The sequence below is a fragment of the Acartia tonsa genome, chromosome 2 (assembly GCF_053477335.1).
Source record: "Acartia tonsa isolate MP-2025a chromosome 2, ASM5347733v1, whole genome shotgun sequence".
Lineage (NCBI taxonomy): Eukaryota > Metazoa > Arthropoda > Copepoda > Calanoida > Acartiidae > Acartia > Acartia tonsa.
In genome coordinates, this window is record NC_137261.1 from 42,816,064 (window position 1) to 42,840,469 (window position 24,406).

The 24,406-nt window shown below is 32.1% G+C and overlaps 1 protein-coding gene and 1 long non-coding RNA gene across 2 annotated transcripts in view; one reads left to right on the plus strand and one right to left on the minus strand.

The window, feature by feature from the left end:
• LOC145312565 (dynein intermediate chain 3, ciliary-like) overlaps positions 1 to 24,406 on the minus strand; it is a 34,102-nt gene that overhangs the window by 1,807 nt on the left and 7,889 nt on the right. Inside the window, exons 8-22 of the mRNA XM_080151821.1 lie at positions 20,066 to 20,133; positions 19,662 to 19,718; positions 19,392 to 19,417; positions 19,025 to 19,057; positions 18,695 to 18,736; positions 18,402 to 18,459; positions 16,992 to 17,058; positions 16,495 to 16,623; positions 15,937 to 16,010; positions 15,262 to 15,326; positions 14,361 to 14,424; positions 13,990 to 14,048; positions 12,819 to 12,909; positions 11,649 to 11,715; positions 115 to 179 (exon numbers count right to left, since the gene is read on the minus strand). Coding sequence (XP_080007947.1) covers positions 115 to 179; positions 11,649 to 11,715; positions 12,819 to 12,909; positions 13,990 to 14,048; positions 14,361 to 14,424; positions 15,262 to 15,326; positions 15,937 to 16,010; positions 16,495 to 16,623; positions 16,992 to 17,058; positions 18,402 to 18,459; positions 18,695 to 18,736; positions 19,025 to 19,057; positions 19,392 to 19,417; positions 19,662 to 19,718; positions 20,066 to 20,133 — 965 coding nt within the window. The remainder of the gene's footprint in view (positions 1 to 114; positions 180 to 11,648; positions 11,716 to 12,818; positions 12,910 to 13,989; positions 14,049 to 14,360; positions 14,425 to 15,261; positions 15,327 to 15,936; positions 16,011 to 16,494; positions 16,624 to 16,991; positions 17,059 to 18,401; positions 18,460 to 18,694; positions 18,737 to 19,024; positions 19,058 to 19,391; positions 19,418 to 19,661; positions 19,719 to 20,065; positions 20,134 to 24,406) is intronic.
• LOC145312810 (uncharacterized) lies at positions 4,028 to 10,143 on the plus strand. Its single transcript, XR_013877129.1, has 6 exons — positions 4,028 to 4,057; positions 7,633 to 7,693; positions 8,064 to 8,113; positions 8,838 to 8,910; positions 9,270 to 9,344; positions 9,996 to 10,143. It is a non-coding gene; the product is annotated as an uncharacterized LOC145312810 (long non-coding RNA).

The window sequence follows — 24,406 nt, forward strand, 5'->3', positions numbered from 1 at the left end:
ACAAAGCTTATGAAAATATCCCTCAAATTTCAATTTTAGGGACGGATGGACTTATGGCGAATGAACATAACATAAATTAAATTAAAACTTTTAATTTTGATTGGTTTAAACTACCTGTAAATGACCATTATCTAGAGCTGTAAATAAGACTGAAGGCCTTGTCGAACTCCAACATCCATCTAAATATATAAACTAGTTGCTTCGTCCCTAAACTTCCGAGATCTTTAGCTTAATGTAAAAAAACCTTTCTACTTTATATCAAATAATAGGGTCATTTCAATAATCTTAATAATAAATAAAAACGTTTTCGTATGAAAAGACATCCACCTAAAAATTTTAAACAATTTAAATATATGATATTGAAATACTTATGATTATTCTACACAAACATTCTAACATCATAATAACGTTTAAAGGGAGTGTGAATGAAAAAATATCTCATCCTATTATCAAATCTTAACATTTTCTAAGCACCTTTTAATAAACTAATCAACCAAAAACGTCCTATTAACCCTTACAGATCGGGGGGGGGGGGGGGCTCTAGTTTTTTCATCTCATTTTTTTTGTAGGTATGACGGAGAGCTGTATTTTCATGACTTTTTAAGTTTAGTAATTATACGTCGGCAAGAGTTGATTTTATTAGGATATCTGGTCTGTGTCGGTCTTGGTGTCCGGTAAAAGTCGGTTGGGTAGCAAAAAAAATTTGAAAAAATTCTAAATAAATCTTAATTTCTACATTATGACTTTTGTGTATAAGGTAGAAACCTAAATTTTTATGGTGAATACTTAGATATCAATGACCTTCTGAGAAAAGTGATGTTATGACCGATTGACCGCTCCCTGACCGACTTTATGACCGATTTTTGTCCGGCTTTTACTACAGACATATATCATGAATATCGTGGCTTCTATTACAGCTAGAGACCTATAATTTTTTTGGGTAAATCCTTGAGCAATAATTAACAGATAAAATTATTAATTTGCGCCGCCAACCGCCGTTTTACCACCGTAACCGCCGAAAATGGCGGTTTCCGTTATTTGCCATTTTTTGGCGATGATCAGAAAAAGTAATTTTTTTGTTATGAAAAATAAAAGTTAGTCCTAAAATTTGGTCATCCTAGCTGCAAAATTGGCCGCTCTACAGCTGTTTTAAAATTTAGCGGCTGGCCGCTAAAAAGCGGCTAAGGAGCGGTCTGACTGCTATGACTAGAAAAAGTAATTTTCTCTAAAAATACACATGAACCACCAGGAGCCGAGATAGAGGGGGGGGCTCTTGGAGCCCCCCCCCCCCCCAATCTATTAAGGTGGGAATTGGGGCCCGTAAGGGTTAACAAAAATATCAAGGATTTAAGCCTTGATTTTTCGGTATTTTGGGAAAGAAAACTGGAAGAACAGGGAAAATCTGAACGTTTTTCTTTATTAAGAATTTTCTAGAGATATTTAACTTGTCATACATAGTTTAAACAATTTACTTACTGTTAAGCATTTATTTTATGACATAAAATTGTTAATTCATGTTGTAATAACATAGAAATTAGATAATAAAGATTTATTTTAAATTCGTATTATTGACAAAAAAAACCTCACTGTCTACAAAGGGTTGAATCTCAGAGGTTATTTGAAATGATAATATCCTTTTTTATTGTGTCGGACAATAAATAACCCACTCAGGAGATTTAGATTACACTTTTACCAGACTGTTTATATGAAATATTGCACCTTTATTATTTACAAATTTGTAATTAAAGGTGGGCGATATATGGGCCAATTAAAGTTACTTGGATACTTAAAACCTGTTTTTTGCTTTGTTATTGTATTTGATATTAAATAAAAAATATTGCTTATTTTATCAATTTCGAAGTAACTATACATTGGTTACAAGCAAGGATTGTGTTAAAAGTAGGCTTAACCGTTAGGAAAAATAGAGATTCACAAAAGATTTAATTTGAGCTATAGAAGAAAAAAAAACAATTAACTGCTCATTTATATAGTCCGGAATTTTTTCCCCTAATCTTGGATGTATTAAAAATCGGCGGAAAAAGCCGTTTTTTAAGGAAACGAGAGCCCGTTTTGCCCTAACTTTGAGATTATGCGAATGAGATACTGTTAAGGTTTGATAATCTGCGGAGAAATTTTTTCGTTCACAGTCCCTTTAATGATATCTTAGAGAAAATACAGTTATTGTCATACACTTTGTACTTTAGTATATACAATTGCTATCACAAGATTAGATATCAAAGCAACTTTATTTTTTAAAAAATACAAACGTTTATCAGCTTTATAAAAAGCATAGTACCTTATCCACCCCCTTCATATGATTTTAAATAAACTGAAAATAAAGGGTGTTTTTTTTCTTTATGCCTAACCCTGCGAAGCCTATACTTTTGATGCCTTATTCCTGCATGGCTACCCTGTACCCGATACTAACCATAGGTAGTGGTTAGCGCACTACGCTGTGGTTGGGAGAAACCGAGTTCAAGTCCCCACATAGACTTTGAACTTGGTTGACAAATGCTGTCGCAAATTGTCAGATTATGATCTCGCAACCTTCCCTAAGATGCCCTAGGGTTGTAAGGGAGAGATTTGTAGGAAGTTAGGATTCTACAAATCAAGCAGCTCTAACCATGCTTTCCCTCATCTATGCTCCTCGTATGGGAATGTCATTAATTAGGGTGGCTTAATATGGAACACCTGCCAAAACTCTAGGCCAGGGTGATGTAATAATTGAGTAGCTTCCACGAGAATTGCGGGTCAGCTTGTAATGCAACATAGAATACAATCAGCTGTGCGCCAAGCTTACCAATCTAAGATTGGCCAAAGGATTCTCACTTCCAGTCTCCGTGTGCATCTGAGTCCTAACTTCAGAGAATCATGGCTACAACAACAACAACCCGATACTACTAAACCTAATCTGACCTAAAGTAAAGCACAAACTCAAGAAAAACAACCTATACAATATAGATTTAAATTCAAAATGAATTCTTAGTTCGACTAGGTAATTTGAGGATACAAAGTAAAAAGAAGGAAATCATTATTAGATATAATAATCTTATAAATATTACTCAATTTCTACATAAAAAATATTTCCATATAACTATATAATCAAATGTACTTTGGTGGAATAATTTGCAATATTGCACATTTTTTCCATTTGTTTGAATCATTTGAAAATGATCCCAATTTGTTTAAATGTACTATCTATTTAAAATATATTCTTGTTGTCAAGTTAAAGAAACTCTTGGAAAGGGATATGGAACAAAATAAATCGCATGATTTGTTAAGTCTCCTTAAGTTTATTCTGTATATTTTTTGTTGATAAAGAGTAATAAAGGAATAATAATTAAATAGATCTAAAACTCATAAAATCAAGGAATTATTTTGTCTTTCTTCTTATATCTAGCGAGCCGAAATTCTTTAAGTAAAAAGAATTACCCAAGTGAAAATTTACATTGGCAGGGCAATGGTTAATTACCCGCATTTTTTTTGTGTATGTGAAGTTTGAAAAAATTCGCCTGATTTGCGAAAAGGGTGGAACCCGCCCAAAATATATGAATAGGGGTTGAAATCTAATATATTGGAAGGTAATACAAGTTTGTCTAATTCCTTATTTAGACGTATATATTTCAAATATAAATTTATTCATTCAAATTGAGCAATTAAAAATTGTACTGGCCTATCATTGATAATTTGTATTGCATGATGTCATCTTTTTTTGGCACTATAAGCTGCTTCAAGCGTAGATGCAAACCAAAAATCAACATTCAAAAATTAAGCAAGTCTTTACCCTCCCTATCAAGTGATAAGTATTTGCTATTCGAGCATGTAAATAACATTGCTAAGGTGATTTAAGGTGAAAATCAATTTGACTCTTTAAAAATCATTTACATATCTCTTGAGCTATTTAATTATTTTAGTTATAAAACTAAGAAAGTATCAAATTTACATTTATTCAGCATTGCATTTAAATATTTTCATCCACAGAAAGTTGTTTTAAAGCTTAAATTTCATATTTTAGATTCAGTCGCCTTCCAAGTTGCTAGAAAGTTGTTTTACAAAAAGGAAAGTATTCTAAGTTATTAATATTATCAATTGAGATGTACTACATAAACGGGCACAATAATGTTCAAAATTAGTTAACACACAGGGAGGAAGGGACATTTGGCTGTATTCTATACTGTACTGGTTCCCAAAGTAAAAAAAGCCTGTTATTTCTTTGGTCTTAATAAAAAAAAATACTTTGGGCCCTATAATTATGACTAGCGGCTACGCCCCTAGAGGTCTCTGGTGGAACTTGAAAATGGGAGAGTTGAATTCGATAACCAAATTTTCTATTTTAGATTTTTAAAAAAAGTACAAAAAAACATTGGGGCCTTTTTTTGGAGGGGGATCGACCACCCCCCTCTTTTTTAAATTTTAGTTTTTAAAAGAATAATTTTTTTATTTTTTTTGGGGGGGGGGGTGTTTCTAGGGTCGATTTTCCTTGGGAGGGTGTTGGTACCCTCCTCAAATATTGTTATAAATACCCCAGGACCTATGAGAAGCTACCCTTTAAAGGAAAATCATACCGATTTAGCGGTTAGCGAGATCCTTCGGTACAGACAAACAAACATCCTGTTACTTTATTATAAAGGATAATATATAGTGGAAGAAAAAATAAGAAAGTAAATTTATACAAAGAAAAAAGAAATCTCAAAAAGTGATAGGAAGAACGTAATGGTTATATAGTAGCTTTAAATTTATTAACCGCGATAAAATATATATCATTCATAAAAACAATGGCAAATCTATTACAATTTTTTTCAGGGAGTCAGTGTATATAAAAAAATACCTTTTCGTCCATTTAAATAAAGCCATCAATTAAGCATTGTATTTTTTATTGGTGATAATTTTTATATTTGACAAATAAGATAATTTCCCCCCCCCCAAAAAAAAAAAATTTACCCCGGGGGTAAAATTTACTTTAGGGGGGGGGGAGATAATTACCCCCCGTGAATTCTGTTGGCAGGGGTAAATCTTGTTTACCCCCCCCCCAAAAAAAAAATTTACCCCCGGGGTAAAATTTATGGGGGGGTAACTTAAATTTTATTAAATATTTAATATTAAAAATGCGCGCGTATTAAAAATGTTGGGATGTACATCAAATTATCGGCCATAATCTTATCCCTTTAGATTCCTGACTTTGTACAGATTTTTATTTAGGTTATTGATAATTATTGTATATTGCATAAATTTTTATTTTTATAATCAACAACATAATGTCGATGAGTGTAATGATTTCGAAATTATTAATTTAGTATTTCCGAACGGTTTGTGGACACAACATTGAAAATACTAAATATTTAAGTCGTTATATTTTTGTCTATATGTTTGTGTGTTTGTACCGAAAGATCTCGCCAACTTAAATTGTAATTTAGTTAAAATAGCAAATTATAATTTGAATGAATACAAACATTAAATGTTAGAATAAGCGAAGCCCAGTAAGTCAGACGGACAGTCATATAAACATTAAAAACTTTCAAATTCAACATTATCTAGAAGCCTGAGAAAAAATTTCGTATAAATCAGTTCCATTATACAGGATGCTTAATATGAAAATACTTAAATACTTGTAAGACTTGATCAAAGAGTTTATTGGTCCATAAAGACAAATAGATGTAAAACATTGTACAAAACAAAAGTAAGGACAGACGAGCAATAACACTTGTAGGGCGTCTGAACTTAATAATCAGAACATTATTTTTAAGTCTAAACATAAGTGTACATAAATTTGTTGCAGGAAAGGAAAAGGACATTCTTTTATTTTAATGGATTTGAAAATAAAAGATGCTTTGCTTATAATATTGTATCTTGATGTTCTAGGAATTATTATTCCAAAATTATATAAATAGGATAATTATATCACAAAATTTTTATTCAAAAGGTTAAAAAATAGCATCCTTTAAATTGACGTACAGACTTTCTGGTAACGATTACAGAGTTGCAACGCTTCCAAAATTTGTACCTAATTGTTATAGGAATCATCATGCAAAGTGTGAAATCAATAGGATAAATTTCACATGTATAAAATAACTTCTAAAATGTCAAAATTAGCAATGAGAGCTATCCATTACAGTCAGACGGACGGCCAGACTGTAGAAAAGCTTCACTAAAAAAAATAATTAAACGATTTGATTTTGCAATTCTAGGAAAAGTAAAGCATGATACAAATTTAAAAATGATTTGGTAATTGGAGCAAAGCACTGCGTTAATTACTTTAAAAAATCACAATATATATTTAACATGTCCGTCGGTATTGATGTCTTTCTGATCGTCTGTCCTGCTATCCGTCCATCCCTCTTTCAGTCAGTCTGTCTATCCATCTGTTTGTAAGTTTTTATGTCCGTCCGTCTCTGTTATTATCCTTTTCCCTTTTAAAACTGTAAAAGTTTGTGTCCAACACAACCCCCCCCCCCCCCCCCTCCACTCTAATTAAAATAGTGTCTATAGTGGCCTCTAAGGGCGCATCGAGATGTTTACTAAAAATACCCAATTTCTGACTTATTTTATTAATAATTTTATACTTGTTTATGCTGTTTTTATGCCTAGGACCCTAGATCCACGTTTTAAACAGACTTGGGTCTAGGGCCTGTCTAAATACAATAACATGCACTTACAAATACAATGTACTAACTATAAGGGATAGGATGATGAAGGATAAATTTATAAACATTCCGAATGATGATAAACAAAATTACACCTTTTGTAGATTGAAATTATTAGAACACAGTAATAGTGTCTGACTAATTATGACGTAACAAAAAAAAATAGCCAATGAGAGGCCGTTGTTGACCAATGGTAAAATTTATAGTGGCCTCTCATTGGCTAATTTTTTTTGTTACCTCATAATCAGTCAGACACTATTACTGTGTTACTGCTTTAAAATTATTACCAGATGGCATTCTGACGGTCCCACTTATTTTACGTTTACATGTTATTTAAGGCACTTTGCAATTGCTATTTCAAGGTCGATTAAGTATATCTTTATAAGATAAGCTTCACTGCATAAAGTTTAAAAATGTAAGTAAAACTTTACCCCCCCCCCCCCTGGAATAGAGTTAATCTAATTTATTGGTGTTTTCATTCTTATTAAAAACACACTAAAATGACATATTATGCAGTTAAGCCCCGATAGGCCTCTCAAACGCATTTACATATAGTTATATCTAATTTTTATTAACTCTTCAAAACAACATTAACAAAATTCAGTAGGATAACTACTCTTAAAGCTACCAACAACTTGTTGTTTTTATACTTGCTAAAAATATCTATAGCTCCCCATCCACCATTTAACCTAGCTCAACAATTTCAATTTTAAAAGCGAATCTTTTCTATGCTATACATAAAGGAAAGGTTTCATCAATCGTATTAAGTAAAGTAGTTAGGCTTTTGTTTGACTGTTTGAATTTAACTATATTGCTTTTTTCACATGTCCTGGATGGTTTTTATTTTATTATATTATCACATTAAAATTTTAGAAATTGATAGTTTTAGGCTATTTTCCTGCCCTTGCCCCCCTCCAATCCGAAAACCGAGTTCCTAAATGCGAGGGGAGAGATCGCTAAATTTTTTATTAACCTAATCATTAAATATTTTAGACTGAAAAATGGCTGAGTTGAATTTTGATGCTGTAAAAGCTAGATGGCAAAGATTAATGGTTTGTATGTTTGTTGGTTACAAAGCTACTCTATAATTCAGCCTATTTCTATGTCGTGCACATCAAACAATAATAATAGTACGTCTTACAGCAAGATTTTTTCAATAAAATGTATGTTTAATTGAATTGAATGATATAATTCAGTGATCTCACCAAAGCGTTTGATAACGTTGATATAACTAGAAACCTAATTCAGAGTAAATTTGGAAAATTCTCTATAAAATCAAACATGATTTCAATAAATTATTTTTAAAAATGTGAATTTTTCTCAGTATGGCCTCGAAATCGATTGAAAAATCATGTATCGTATCGTATTATAGACTATTTTCTTCAGGATCTTTGGATTTTGTGAATTAAGGATTTTGTTTAGAATGAAATACCAACGCCTGACAGAGCAGCAGACTATGCTGTACTTAGAAAGTTAGTTTTAATTTTTATTTACACTAGTGGCTTCAGGATCAGGCTATTCTATCATGTCGAGAGACAAGGGATTAGGATTATGACAAACAATTCTAAGTGAAATTTTTCCAACAACCCACTTCCTTCTTTACCACTTTCCTTTAGTTACAGCACAAAACAAGTTTTACGCCAAAATCAAAATCATCAATTTCAAATGGAATTACTTTGCTGAATCGCGGCCCGTGATAGTGATGAGGTCAAAAATACCCTAACTGTCTATTACATAGTAATTTACTGTCATTAAGACTAAAAATTTTAGTAGAGCAAGCGGTTTTATGGAGATGTGTTAGGGTAGTGTAGAGCTAGGGGGGTGTAGGAAGGTTGACACCGAGGAGGATTTATTCACTCTCCTATATTTTGCCAGTTAGGGGGGGGGGTAGATGGTGACCTGTAGGGGGCTTGGTGTCGCCTTGGGTTGTATACCTCTTCAAGCACCTTGAAACATACTTCGTGTATTATAATTGTGTATTAAGTCTTAACTGTGCATAGTAATGAGTTGCGTCTGTTTATGGGGCATGGCCTTCCCCCTAATCTTAACATTAATGTAACTCTCCTGATATAGCAGCAGTAGGTATTATTTTTAACATCTGGAACCTGACACCTTCCCGACAGCAAACCGACTCGTTATCTTGCATACACACTCCCCTTCTACACTCTTCTGTTTGAAACATCAACTATTATTTAGTGTTGATGCATTCGCAGAGTATGCGCATAGTCTTGGTACCTTCAAGGCAAAACTAGAGCATTTAGAGCCCCAGGTAAACAATTTACTAACAATAATTTATAAATGGTGAAGTAAGTAGAAAAAAACCATAGGCTGGGATTCAACTTAAAAATTTGTCACGGTAAACTTGATAAACAAATAGGAAATGATAATGCAAATTCAAAGAAAATGGTTTTAAAACTTTTTGAAACTTTGTTTAAAAATTATGGATTCATGACATGTGATAATGATAATATTTTGGACTATTGAAATATAATTTTATTATGTTGATATCCATAAGGATGTGAAAGGGATATAAAATTCTAAATAGTTATTTATCGCATCGCAGCTTTTCTTAGATATTAAATGGAAAATTATAATATCATTTTTTATCATATACCTTACTTTAATTAGGTTGGATGTGATTTGGAGCGGGTAATGACTGATCTAACAGTTTATGAGCAAGAGTGGAATCAGTTCAAAGCACGGGTAATTCTAGTATAATTAAAGATAGGCATAGTAAGGACTTTAAGAAAATGTTGTGCAGTCAAGAGAAAGGTTCAGTCAGGGAAAAGGTCAACTTTCTAATGTAAATTAAGCCTATACACCTAATAGAGGTGTCTCAACTTTTAAACCATCAATTTTAATCTACAAATGAGGGAAATTTTGTTTATCATTATTGGGGATATACATCCATTTGTAGCTGTCTATAGTGCACTAGCAAAATAAGTATAGATGTCACTGCTTTTGGCCTACCTATTCTATTGACGACAGGAAATATCCTATACCCCATTTCTTTTCTAGGGGGTTTCTTCTACCGTTCCCTTTCTCTCTATTATGACGTCAATAGAAGAGGTAGGCCAACAGCTGTGACTTCTATCTGCATTTTCCTAGGGCACTAAACACAGATACCATCCGTTGTCTCACTCATTAAGATCCCTGGGTTCATACAAACCATAATTATGTATGGCCTTTTAGTTATAGTCATCCTAATTTATAAAGTATGTAGAATTTTAGTCTATTCATTTTTTTGTCAAGGAATTTACAGGCTCCTAAGATAATTCCTGAATATTAAAAATCCACTTTTCAAGGCACACGCATAAAACAATCAAATTTTAATTTGAGTAAATTTTTTTTTAGTTTGGAATGGTGGATGCAGCATAGAGGTTGACAAAATTCAGCTGCATGAAGACCTCTTCCTTTCAGCTGCAATCAAACCTTATCGATCTTACATGTCTATTGTTAACGTTATAAATAGAATAAAAGATATGTACATGATTTATCAAAATTCAACGTTCTTTTTATTCTTTTATTTTTAAGGGACCCCGATTACTTTAGTTATAAACTACATGGTCATACGAAAAAAATCTTTTCTTTCTAAAAAAAAACTAAATGTAGTTTGGTCGGGCGCTACATGTGCTAGGGACAAAATCAGAAGTGTAAAAAACATGACTAACAAATATGACAAAATCCATCAAAGCGCAGCTCTGAAACAGGAGGACAAACGAATATTAACATTTGAAGAATGTCAGAACTGAATAAGTAAAATATAAATGTTTTGTATAAGGCTAGAAAATTGTAAGTAAATTTGTTGCAAATACACAGGGATAAGGGATGGGAAACGTAGGAAAATATTATTTCAGGCCTATTTCAAGCCTAGGCCTAATAAACCAGTTTTGGGATGACGCAGTGGTTCGTCCTAAACGCTAATGAAAAAGCTGTGTGTGTGTGTGTAGATAAAGTATAGAATCAAATTCAGGTAGCTAGTTTAAAGTAAAAAACATAACTTTTTATAAACCTATATATTAATGGCTTTTGTTAAAATGAAGTTTTTTCTCTCCCAAAATTGTTTTATCTTTTACTTTGGAAATTTGAACTGTCAGAAAGCTATCGTTGGGTTTCCCTCTGACAGATTTTAGTTTGTATTATTTGCATTTTTATTAATGAGTAAAAATTTTATTTGAAAATTTCATTGCTAATTAAAATTCAAAATAAATAAATAAATATGCACTTGGGTAACATTCTACCAAGTTCTTTGGATACTATAATGTAATGATATATCTGTACTGTGTTGTATTGCACAAAAATTAGGGTTAAGGTGTTGTATCAATTCCGTACTAAATTTTTAAAATTCAAAATACAACATCTAATTTATAAACTACCAAATGAAAATTCGTAGCTACCTTCTTTCCAAAAAAATAATCCCGTTATTTTTGTTTTTTCTATATGGCCCTTTTTTAATGTTTAACTCTAAGCAGATTTAATAATTAAACTAATGTGATCTAACACCATTTATATTTATTTTTTCGTAGCAGACAAAATCATTATTTTTTCTAGAATTGTCTGCTTCTAAAATTTCCGCCAATTGGTGATTGGTTGATACAAAACAAGCCCAAATCACAGAACACTATTGGTTTAGAGCGGTAGCCATTATGATCCGTCTGCCAGTAAGGTCATTAAATTAGGCAAATGGTAAAAGTTGCATGATCCCTTTCAAAACCAAGCCGAGACCTAATTTATGGCCAGGTTTCCTATCCCTTATCCCTGCAAATACAGGATACTGTTCAAGAACATACATACATTTTAAACCGTGATTATAGAGATGCTTCGCGTATACCATTGTATCTTCATAGGAATCATTTTTCAAAAACCGTACCTAACTAATCACCATGCTAAGTTTTAATTTGATAGGATAATTCTAACATGCCTAAATTAAAAATTAGAGCCATCCGTTACGGATGGGCGTTTAAAAAGAATACATGAACTATCATTATCTACCTAATAAATTCTAACCTGTAACTTTATCAGTGCCACAGTTTAGAGTCATCAAAGGTGATTCGTCTATATCCTCACACCAAATCTAAGAGATATATATTAAGGTATAAAAATTGGAAAGAATTTTAATGAATATAATAGATTTGAAATCTGCATAAAATTTTAAGGATTTTTTTTATAAAATTCGTTTTTTATATAATTCATTATTTAAAAGCGCAAATCCAATTTAAGTTAATAAATTTTGACCAATAGGATAGGTGGATTGGAAACTACCTGCGCTCTAATTGGTTGAATGATGTACGTCACTTAAGCTTCTCCAATCAGGGCGCAGATAGTTTTCAATCCACCAATCACAGATGTCAAAATTATTTAACTTAATTTGTATTTGCGCTTATAGATAAAGAATTATACAAAAAACGAATTTTATAAAAATTCCTTAAAATTTTATGCAGATTTCAAATCTATTATATTCATTAAAATTCTTTCCAATTTTTATAGCTTAATATATATGAATAACGAATATTTAGACATCTAAATAATTATCAATGATAACTAATATAAACAATCTATAATACAAAGTAGAACGATGTCTGTCTGTCCGTCTGTCTGTCCGTCTGAAGCTTAAGATCTCAGTAACCACTGAACCGATTGGGCTCTGCTCTTACCTACTGGTCCTGTGATGGTTTTAAGCTATTTTCTCGGGGGGTGGGACACCCCCAACCCCCCCAAAAAATGAAAAATACCCCCCCCTCAAAAAAAAAAAAAAATTTTTACTGTTTCTTTTTAAATCTAAAATACAAAAATTAGGTTGATCAAACCTCTTGGGGCAAAGCCCCTAGAGGCTAGGGGCGAAGCCGCTAGTAATAAATATAGAGATAGAAAAAATCTGAATTCAAATCTTCAATGATCAATTGTAGGAACCCATGGCATTTTGAGTTCACGACCTTTGGCTGGTCGTTCCAACCTGCCTGGTATTTAGTTTTGCCTGTTCTGGGCTTTGGCATTCTGCTTGTTCTTACTATAAATTAAATTATATCGTAATTTGGTAATCTGATATTTAAACCTGTCATTTCTTTAGAGCTTTTTAACGCTACAATCGCTTTTTATAGATATAAAAATAAATATAAATTTGATGATAAGTAATTGAAGGAAATCTTAGTAGAACATATTTCCTGGTTAAAATTTTACCTTAGCTGTCCAATCTCCAACTGATAGAAAGCATTTTGTGTAAAATGAGTTTCTTTCCAAGGCCATCACAGTTCCATGGTGTGCTTTGTATCTATAATAAAGGACTGATCAGTTGCGGAGCTAATCTATGAGTGGTTAGTTTATATATATATTAGGGTTGGGCCGGATATCCGGTGTGGCCGGATATCCGGCCATTTTCAATATCCAGCCGGATACCGGATATTGAAACTATCCGGCCGGATATCCGGCTATATATTTTTTTATGCTTTACACCAAAAATCTCTGCTTTTTACAATTTTTAATGGTTATAACTTTCTTATTATTGAAGCTAGAAGAACATTTTTTATCTTTATGTTTATCTTTATGTAAATTTATATAAGATTTCTGAAGAAATTTTTTTTGCTACTTTAATATATGGTAATTTAGCCGGATATCCGGCCGGATAACCTGATATTTGCCGGATAGTCGGCGTTAACCGGATATCCGGCCAGATAACGGATATCCGGTATTTGAAATCAGCCGGATATCCGGTATCCGGTATCCGGCCAAAAAAGTATCCGGCCCAACCCTAATATATATATATATATGTCCTTCAGTACGTCTGTATTTGCTAGGGGCCTGATTTCTAATATGAGAAGTGCAGATAGTTAACTTTTCTTTCAAATTTCCTAGTCTTTTCCGGGGGAGGGGAGGGGACTTTCACTTCATCATCTCTCATGTTTTCCTTTCTTTTACCTTCCCTAACCCACCACTGAAGATTTCCAGAAAAAAATTTTTTAATGCCATAGCTGTTTTTTTTAGTAGCGAAGCTACTTTATAATTCGAAATATCCGCTTATCCGGCGGTAAGACACGTTTATGTAAATCGTGATTTTTTTGCCTACTATAAAGATAGATGGCTGAAATTTTTTGTAAAGATTTCTTTACCAATGAGCATCTAGCATATAGTTTACTTGGTCCGCTAATCTGTTTTTCATGCTTTAGAATATTTATTATCATTATCTTATTATTCTTTTTATTTCTCTCTCTTTTTCTTTTACTCCCTTTCGTTTTCATGACCACTGATAATCTGCACTAAAACTCAATTTACCCGCTTGGATAACAATGATTTTGTTTGTTCTTTGCTACTTATGTATTTTGTTCATCCTTGTTTAAATTAAAAATGAAGTTACGTGCTAATGATGGCTTCCTTTGGTGTCTTTCCTTTCTTGTTACAATTAAATATCAAGCCCTGAAAAGTTATCTCATAAATTAAGAATATTTTTGATAAAAAGCTGCATTTGAAAAGTGGCTGCGGCTGCAAACATTTATTTAATAGGATTATGTGCCATTCGTTGGCTCTGGCTTTCCTTTAAGATTTAGATTTCTTTTAAGTGGAATTTGGCAAAATAAAATAATAAAAAGTAATGAACCTTCCCTTTGACTTATGAGAAGCTTCTCTGCAAAGGAGAACCACATTGGTTTAACAGTTAGCAAAAATCTTCGATATACACTTAAAACAGACACACAATCATCATGTTACTTCTACATAAGTATAAATAACCTGTTCTGTTCCAATCATATATTTAGCAGGAATAGTTGATTCATATCCAATAATGCTGGCTCCTCTGATTAGGACAAAATTAATATGACATAATTAAAAAAGGATAATTACTAGTTGACATGAATTTTTAAAAATAATCACTTTAGACGGTAGAATTTGTTTAAATCAACATGATTAATTTTTATTCATTTATTTTCATAGAATAAAGGAGGATAATAGTCAGGGGATCCTAAGGGATAAGCCAATGGACGATAAGTTAAACATACTCAAGGATAATAAACATAATTACTCCTTCTAAAGATTACGATTGTTTGTTTGACATTGCCGGTTTGTATAACACATTTACATGACGTTATAAGTATCCAAAGTTTTGAATCCAATAAATGATAGAACGTGATTATAAAACTCTGGGTACCAGACCAGTTTAATCTAGAGTCCTATGTCACTCCGTTCCTGGTATTAATTCTCAAATTTTAAATAGTGATTACTGCGCATAAATTCAAAGTCTTTTTTGAATCAGGGATTTTAAGGAATAGGACAATGGAGATATATAGATGTACAGCCCCAATGATGATGAACACTGCTATTTATTAAACCAACCAATCAAGATTTAATAAAAGTTATTTCTTTCATCGTATTATACAGCTTTCCGCGGTAAATAATATTAATCTTATAATTGTACCTTTTATATTAGTAGAAAGCTGGATATAATACGATGCTAGACATAGTTTTTTCGTATGGATGAGAACCGGTTCCTATCCACCGGATTCGAATGAAAACGAGAAAAGTACATAAAGTTTTAAAGCCAACGAATTTACAGTCCAACATCCACTTCCTTCCTGTGTTTTAATACATTATTTTGATGTTTTCATATTCAATTTTCTAATCTATTTCTCCTTACCTGGCTCTGATTAATTTGCCATGTTTCTTAATGTCTTTTTCTCTATCATCTATAATCAGGGATTCCTTAAAAGTTAGATTTAGTCACAAATTTAAGGAGTGAAAAAATCACAAAAACTTTTACATGTGTTTTTACTTATTTCAATATTTTTTTGTAGCTTGACTGGCAGACCAAAATACCAAGTAACCAACAAACGGAATGTTACTCAGTATAGGAAATATTCACGAAAAATTCCATCTCTCTATCTTGAATATCAATCAAGAAAATCATAGCGTATTGATTAATGGATTGACCGTATAGTCTGAATTGATTGATGTATGGACTGATGGACGAACAAAAGGGCGGACAGTTAAACAAAGTTAATTATAGAATAGCGTAAAGCAAGATCTTTAAATATGCTTGTTCTCCAATTTTAAGACGGATTCCTGGGCAAAAACATTTTATTAATAATATAGGTTCGAGTTTGTACAGTGCATATTCAATAAATTATGAAAAAATGCCTTGGTCCATAAACCGATCTGTCTAATTTTCATGCACAGTAGGGACTTTAGGACAAACTTTGTGCTATAAAAGGGTTTGATGTCTAATGGTTGATGATTAACCTAATATAATGCAATACGCTCAATCAAAATGAACGATGCCCTAAAGATCACTAAAGATCTTTGGTCTAATAACCTTTGCCATGTTAAATTTTCTTGTATCCCACCATTTTACAGTTCCATCTGTACTACAAGTCATAAGTTCAGTTCCTAAACAAATATTATGAAACATTTAAATTTTAAATATGGAAGTAAGGTTTACTTATCTTCTATTGACCTATCCAGGCCACAACATTAGATTTACTCTAATTTTTCTGCAGGTATTTGTTTAATTATAAAATCACATACAGTTTGCTTTCCCCCAAAGTTCTTAGTTGAGCAAAGCAAACTCTCCACGTATTTTGAAAGAAACTCAAAATATTGGGGATAGGGGAGTGGGGTGGAGTTGTTGTTTGTATATTTAATACTTTTGGTCATGATGGGTTAGGTTGAAAATAATAATACTGGTTAACCCTCCAGCGTTAGGGCACTTCAAGTTATACTCCAAACAGGGATAGGAAAAGGAAAGAAAATATAATACCCAACCTTCTAATTTTCTATTAATTTTAATACTCAAATTTCTTTTGTCTTATTAATATTATCCTCTACAACAGATACTAAACTGGTATGCTAGGTACTATGAAAGGAATATTACCTGTTTTAGAGTTAGGCCAGACCACTTTGTAGACAGGTTCTACATGTGAAGTGTCTACTGGTACCACATTCTGGAGGCCTCCAGGAACCCTCAGGTCCCACCAGCAAACCTGTCCATTATGCCACCCACCTAAATGTAGTTAATAATTAGCTATAAAAATACCTATAAAAATGCCTATGAATATTTATAACTACTTTTATATATCTGAGACGGTTAAGAACAGCGTAGGGCAAATTGTTGCTGCGCAAATTTTTGACCAAGGAATTTCCCCTCTACTATAACTATTAATTTTGCACATGTGATATTGCAATAGTAAATTTTTATATTTTATCTTTAAATTTTTAGCGGTTTGAGCCGAAATTCGAAACCACCACATCCTCATCGACTTTGCAATATGTGAAACAGTTTAAGCTTAAAGTGTCTAACACTACAACTAAAATCTAATAATAATACTTGGTATTATTTATTCAGTTTTTCAGTTTTTTTTTTCAACTTGCCTGCTATACAATCATTAGTTTTCCCATAGGCGATAGATGTCGTAGGAAAATCTCCCTCAAGCATTGTCTACGAATATATAATTTATATAAGTATTCAACATAAAATCAAAAGTATACAGGGTGAGTCAGAAAAAACTGAGTTTTCCGATTTTCTGATACAACCAGTAGGAATATGGAAAAAACAATTATAGGTTCTTGTTCTCTATAAAAATATACATTAAACTTAGAAAAGGTGTTTTTGAATATCTCTGAAAACAACGGCGCTTTTTAGAGCATAAAGATTTCAAAAAGTGTGTGTGATGACTTTTTCGGCCATTATTTTGTATATTTTAGGTAGATTTATGAATAATAAAAAATGTCTACCATTCTAAAAAGATAAACAAACATATTTTTTGATTATTAAAATTTGTATTCAACAGATTGTAAATATTTAACATCTTAAAAATACAATTTATTTAAATTAAATTATCACATTATAAATCAAATGTTTTGTTGTAATCTATTGTTAAGATTTAAACTCCATGACCGGAAAACCAGTTCATGACCGTAAATATTTCATCTTGTTACCTAAATTCCTACCCCCTCCCCCAGAATTTCCTCTATATTTGGTGCAAGACTGGATTTAATCTCCAAAATCTCCGCCCCCTTTTGACAAATTATACTTGTGTGTTATAATCCATCATAATAACTTCATTTAAATAGGGTAGGGTTTCTAAAAGGCATTTTCATTTAAAAAATTTAAACCTTGATAACTTTTTTATCTTAAGAGATTTTTTTGTCAAATAAAAAGGTTTTTCTTTCTTTTTACTATAAACTACGATATTACAGAAGATTCTTTTGAACCACATGCATCACAATCAAGAAATATGAAAAAACGACAATTTGCAGTATTCTAAAAATGCTTTTGTGAGGAGCCAAAGAGCATTTCACCTTTAAAACTCATTAAAGTACTTTTCTTAGACCTTTTTCTAAATAGATATTGAAAATTTAAGATTTTTTATACGAAATAGATGAGTTATTTTAATTTTTCTTGATCAACATTTTTCACACAAGTCATTTTTTGACACCATACACCTATCACTTTTTTAGAGATAATGAAAAACACCTTTTACAAGTTTGATGTGCTTTTGTACAGAGAACAAGGATATATAATTATTTTTTCTGTATTCCTTCTGGTTGTTTCTGAAAATCGAAAAACTCAGTTTTTTCTGACTCACCCTGTAGGGTTGAAAGAAATATCCATCCTTCCCTCAAGAACCCCATAGGTCCGTGGATGGTTTTAGATTTTTTTTTATAAATTTATATCTTGGGAAGCTATTTTCATGGCTATATCTCTGCCCCCCCCCCCCCCTCCTGACCCTTCATTTACAGATCTCCTGAATACAAGTGATAAAAAAAAACTAGACTTACATGATATTTAGTAGGGTCTTCAATATTGAATATATAGCATTCGCCTCCTGGATTATCCCTAAAAATAAAAAAATAAATGAGGAGAAATTGTTTATAATTGAATGTCTTTTTTATAAACATTACAATCAAATCTTTAAACTAACAAGAGTTGATTTTAACAAAACAAATCAAGAAAATTTATTGGAATAAATTTTCCTAATTCAAGATACGATAAACACCTCTTGCAAAATTAAAATTTACCCCTCTGGTTAAGCTCTTTTCACGCTACTCTTATGAAGTTTTTTTTAACTTACTTTGGGGCATGATAGTCAGGATCACAGTAGGAAACTGCCATTCTAAAAAAGAATAAAATGTGCAATAATAACAAGATTCATTTAATAACTTTATCGTTTTTAATTAATGCATCATATTCTGGACAGTTTTCTGCGGATAGTAGAATGAAAACATTATAAGATAGATTCCAGTTGTATTAGCCCAGAGATAAAGAAGAACCTCCTGTTAAACAAAACATGATTAATTCTATAATTTTTATTTCGTTTTTTCGTGGAATATTCTTTATAATCGTATACGATAGTAGATTAGAACCGGTTCTAATACAGTGGAAAAATAATTTCTCTACTTACTTTTCACCTCCGTCGGGAGACCAAGATATGTCACTAAAAAAATTACATTTTTATGAATCAAAATGTTTAATTTGTTTGATAAAATCTTACATTTAGACAATAAATAGGATCTTTTTCTTAAAGAGCGTGTCGATAACTAAACCCCTTACCCCGTTATTTTTTAAATAGTTGAAAAATAAGGTGGATAAGGGGGGTAGGTGGTAGATTAGATACCAAACATAGAATGACGTAGTGTACTAAACAAACAAACGAAAACGACCCCCCCCCCCCCCCACTCCTTAATTCCATTTATTTTAAGAAAAATGGACAACAAGGAACTTTGAGGAAAAATACCAAAATATTTTTAAAAGATATTTTAAAAGTTTACCTTACTGCTCTACCTCCAGAGAAATCCTTGAAAATAAAACTCATTAACATAGGTATGTAGAATATTATTGTAATTAGTGTTGTATTTATTCAGTGAAATATTTTATGAGATACTAGCGTAGATACTGAGACCTATGTTAAGCTTCATTAAAATAGAGAACCTAATCAATTATTAATAAGTAAGTTAGATAACAGAACAAAAACTTTACTTTACTCTACCTTACTCTAATATATCAAAATGCCTAAAAGATAAAATTTGATTATGACATACCCTAAAAACCGCTGCTGTACAAACTGCATGATCCTCGTTTTCCATCTCTTCTCCTTCCTAATGAATATGAAATAAAGTGGCACACCAATCCACCAGCAGGTTAAAAAAGAAGGAAGGCCTTTCTTCCTTACTAATTTTAATTTTTAGGGGGATGTTGCATCCCGGCCCTCTTAACGCCCCCACCCAACGCCACTATATTTGAACATGGTTGTTTTTCCCTGGTTCTAAAATTATAATTGCCTACAACTACTTATAATTATTTCTATTTTCAATTTATTTGTTTATAATAAATTTTTATAATTTGTTAACTTGTATTATAATCCTAGCTATTTCTAAGCTCTAATGTTGTGCTGCTTTTAAACACAATGGTCCTTGTTTTTTAAATATTCAATAAAACTACTTACAAGAGGGAAATATTCTGAGAAAATCTCCAAAGCATTATTCTGTTTAACCTTTTCCTCAGCAGAAGCAGCTAGTTAGATTAGGTTTATTATGATAAATGGAAGATTGATTACATATATGTTTATCAATATTTAAAAACTATAAAGTTATAAAGTTTTTATCTGAAGCTTAAAACTTCAATGAATTGGTTGAGTTATCCTTTTTAGGGAAGCTTAACATAGGGGTCGTGCTTGTTTTAGTCTATTTCTTTATCCCCTTCTTTCCTTTTAAAACAGATCCTTAGATGCTAAGAAGTAGTCGCTGGTATAAAAAATTAGAAGGAAACGTATAATTTAGAGGAACAAAAATATAATTGTAAACATATCATTCCCTTATACTGTACCACTGAGTGAAATAATAAAGATAATTGCCATTTATTAAAGTATTGTTGACTTTAGAAAAGTAATTGACATTCCTTGAGGGTTATCAGTAAGGAGAGGGAGGGGACCCAGCGGACAAATTTGCGATTTCGCCAGGCAAAATCGCGAACTTTAGCAAGGGATTAAAGCCGAATTAGCAGTTTTTAGCAAAATTTTTGTATTTTTTGCGAAAAATTTCGAATTCGCGAAAATTTTGCGAAATGTAAAGGCTAAAAATTGCGAATTAGCAAGCTAAAAGTTGCTAAAAATTGTGAATTAGCAAGCTAAAAGTTGCTAATAATTGCGACTGTGTTAATAAGATTTTTGAGAGAACGAAAATATGCAAATTCGCTAATTTTTAGCGAAAAAAAATAGAGAAAATTCGCAAATTAGCATTTTTCGCAAAATATTTGCGATTCTTTGTCATCACCTTTAATAAATTCGCCTTTTATAAATCGCAAAAAATTCGCAGATAAAACTAGCGAATTCGCGGCTTTTTTTCAAGAAATCCTTGCAAATTCGGGGATATTCTCTATATTTTTCCTCAAAATTCTTGCAAATTCGCGACTTTTATCTTTTTATTTTTGCGGCTATTCTCTTTTTTCCTCAAAATCATTGCGAATTTGCGGCTTTTCTCTATTTTATTCCCTCCAAATTCTTGCTAATTCGCGAATTTTGTCTATTTATTTTCGTGGCTATTATTATAGCTCTAGCTTACGTATCATTGCAAATTAGCAGTCATTCTCCTAATCTACCCAGCGGATCCGTATGTTTATTTGCAGATTTTTCACAAAATTTTACGTCATATTTCAACTAAACATTGTAAGCTCTGGCTCAAGAAGTATTGCAAATTCGCCAATGTTTTTCTAATCTTCCTTGCAAATATTGGCGGATTCATATTACTTTACTTGAGATATGCTTAACTTTAACCTCTGGTTCAGAAGTTAAGTATTGAGAATCTCGTATACTTATTCTTAGGTGATAAAGGCTATAAAACTTTCCATCGTATGCTGAAAATTTTCAAATTTTGTATACTGTTGTCTGTTCTTCAGATTTTGTTATTCTTTCTTACAAAAAAATTCAAAATACCGGAAAAAAATGAAAAAGAAAATTATTATAAATATGATATACTTATTTAATTTTTAAACAACCATACTTATATCAAAAATACCAAAAAAAATTATGATTTTCTAAAATGTTAGAGACATCTAGCGGCAAAAATTAAAACTATATAAAGTATAAATTTGTTGAAATCCAATGTAAATGGCAAATTGAAAAAATATAAAAACAACTCGCCACAATTTTATACACAGGGAGGGAGCGGACATTGTTTTTTACACTAGTCCCCAAAGTCTTAGTATTTTTCGTTGGATTTACAACTCTGGTGACTTTTATTGAACTTTTATTGGTTGCCTTAATAAGTTAAGTGTTCAGACATTTCAATCACTAATTCTAATCTACAGAAGGGGTAATTTTGTGTGTCATCATTGAGGATGTACATGAATTCATTTGCCATTGTCCTATCCCTTTAGATCCCTGTTTTCTACACCTTATATTAAGTGAATTTCAAATTCAATGTCAATTTTAATTATCCGTAAATTTCCATATACAAGAACAGACAAATATTTAACCGGTATGGTATTGAATCTGATAAATTTATGCTGGATTAGAACCGGTTCTTGGGTCATGTATCACAATAAACACTTTTCCGCATAGGGTAAAATAAAATCAATAACACTGGAGTTAATCTTACAAGTTTTCATTTTACTATCCGCGGACAACCATCTAACGATGAAATAATCTATTCCTTTTAGGATTTGATGAAAATAAAGATTTCAACCTATTTTCTTTTTTTTTGGGAGGAGGGAAGTGAAGACACCCTCTCCAAAAATAGTTTAAAACCTTACCAGGACCTATAAGAAGCTTCACTGTAAAGGGGAACAATATCAGTTTAGCGGTTAGCGAGATCCTTCGGGACAGACAAAAAACGCTTACTACTTTATTTAGGACTAGCGGCTTCGCCCCTAGCCTCTAGGGGCTGTGCCCCAAGAGGTTTGATCAACCTAATTTTTCGTATTTTAGATTTAAAAAGAAAAAGTAAAAAAAAATTTTTTGGGGGGGGGTAATTTTCATTTTTGGGGGGGGTTAGGGGTGTCCCACCCCCCAAGAAAATAGCTTAAAACCATCACAGGACCAGTAGGTATATTCCCTGAAGAGTAGAGTCCAATCGGTTCAGTGGTTACTGAGATCTTAAGCTTCAGACGGACAGACAGACGGACAGACAGACAGACAGACAGACATCATTCTACTTTGTATTATAGATATATAAAGCCTCTAGGGGCTTTGCACCAAGATGTTTGATTAACCTGATTTTTCATTCGGTGGGGGTGTCCCACCCCCCAAGAAAATAGCTTAAAACCATCTCAGGACCAGTTGGTATATTCTCTTAAGAGTAGAGCCCAAACGGTTCAGTGGTTACTGAGATCTTAAGCTTCAGACGGACAGACAGACATCGTTCTACTTTGTATTATAGATTTAAGTAGTTAGAATTGTCATATTTTTCGTCAATTTAGGCAGGTTAGAATTGTCCCATCGATTTAAAACTTTGCAAGGTGATTCCTGTAGTACGTAGGTACAACTTAGAAAATTTTTAACTATATAAGTTACTTTTATTGAATTTTCATTGAATGGTTCACTAACTTGAATATCATTTATTTGTTAGTTTGTTCTTCCAGTAGGAGGGGAGGGGTTGGGTAAAGTGGGTGGATAAGAGCGTTTGTTCTTTTAGCCAGCTAATAGTTTCAATTTATTAAAGAACATGATAATCTTGTGTAAAATCCATGTAATAATAATCCATTATATAATACTAGCGGTTACGCCCCTAGCTTCTAGTGGCTCTGTATTCAAAGGGGAGAGTTAAAAAGCCTAAAACCTTCCCAAGACTTAAAATAGAATAGCCTAAAACCAATCCACGACTTAAAATAAAATAGCCTAAAACTATCACAAGACAAATATTAAGCTTACCTAAAATAGAAAGCCCAATCGGTTCAGTAGTTATTGAGATCTTAAGCTTCAGAACATAGAACCGGTTCTAATCAAGGGGATAATAGTCAGTTTTTAAGCCAAACTGGAAAAATTTTAATGAACAATTGAATAAATGCAACTATTCTATGATTAAGTGTATGTTATACAGGGATAGGAAAATGGCCGATAAATTGATATACAAAATTACCCCTTCTGTAGATTAAAAATTTGTGGTTTAAAAGTTTGAACACTCAACTTAATAAACCAACTTATCAAAATTCACTAAAGTCCCCAAAGTTTTTAAGTCAACCAATAAGAAAACGTTATTGTAAAACTTTGGGGACCAGTGTAATATAACCATTGTCCCCTTTCTCTCTCTCTGATATTTATTGTTTTTTTTATCAGTAGCGAAGCTACTCTATAATTGGAAATGTCCGTCTGTCTTAGTTTGGGGGAAACGTGATTTTCTCGGCTCTTATAAAAGATAAAAGATTGATTTTTTTTGACAATTACCCCTTATGAACAATTAGATTATTTGTTGGAAAAGTTTGAAGAGAAAGAGGGGACAATGGGCTGTTTAATGTACTAGTCCCCAAAGTTTTATAATATTTATAGTAATATTTTTTTTCTTTGGAGAATTTTGATTGGTTGGTTAATTAAGTTAAGTGTTCAAACGTTTCAGCCACTAATTTTGATAATATAAGGGGTAATTTTGTCATTCAATGTCTTATCACTTTAGATCCCTGAGTTTGCATTAAATTTTCAATTGCTCTTTAACAAGGATGACAACATCCATAAAAGCGAAGCACTGAAACGGTAGGACAAACGGACATTAACACTTGTATAGTGTCTGAACTGAATAATCAGAATATAAAAGAATCGAAACAGTCGAAGCAAAATTGTAAGTAAATTTGTTCAAAA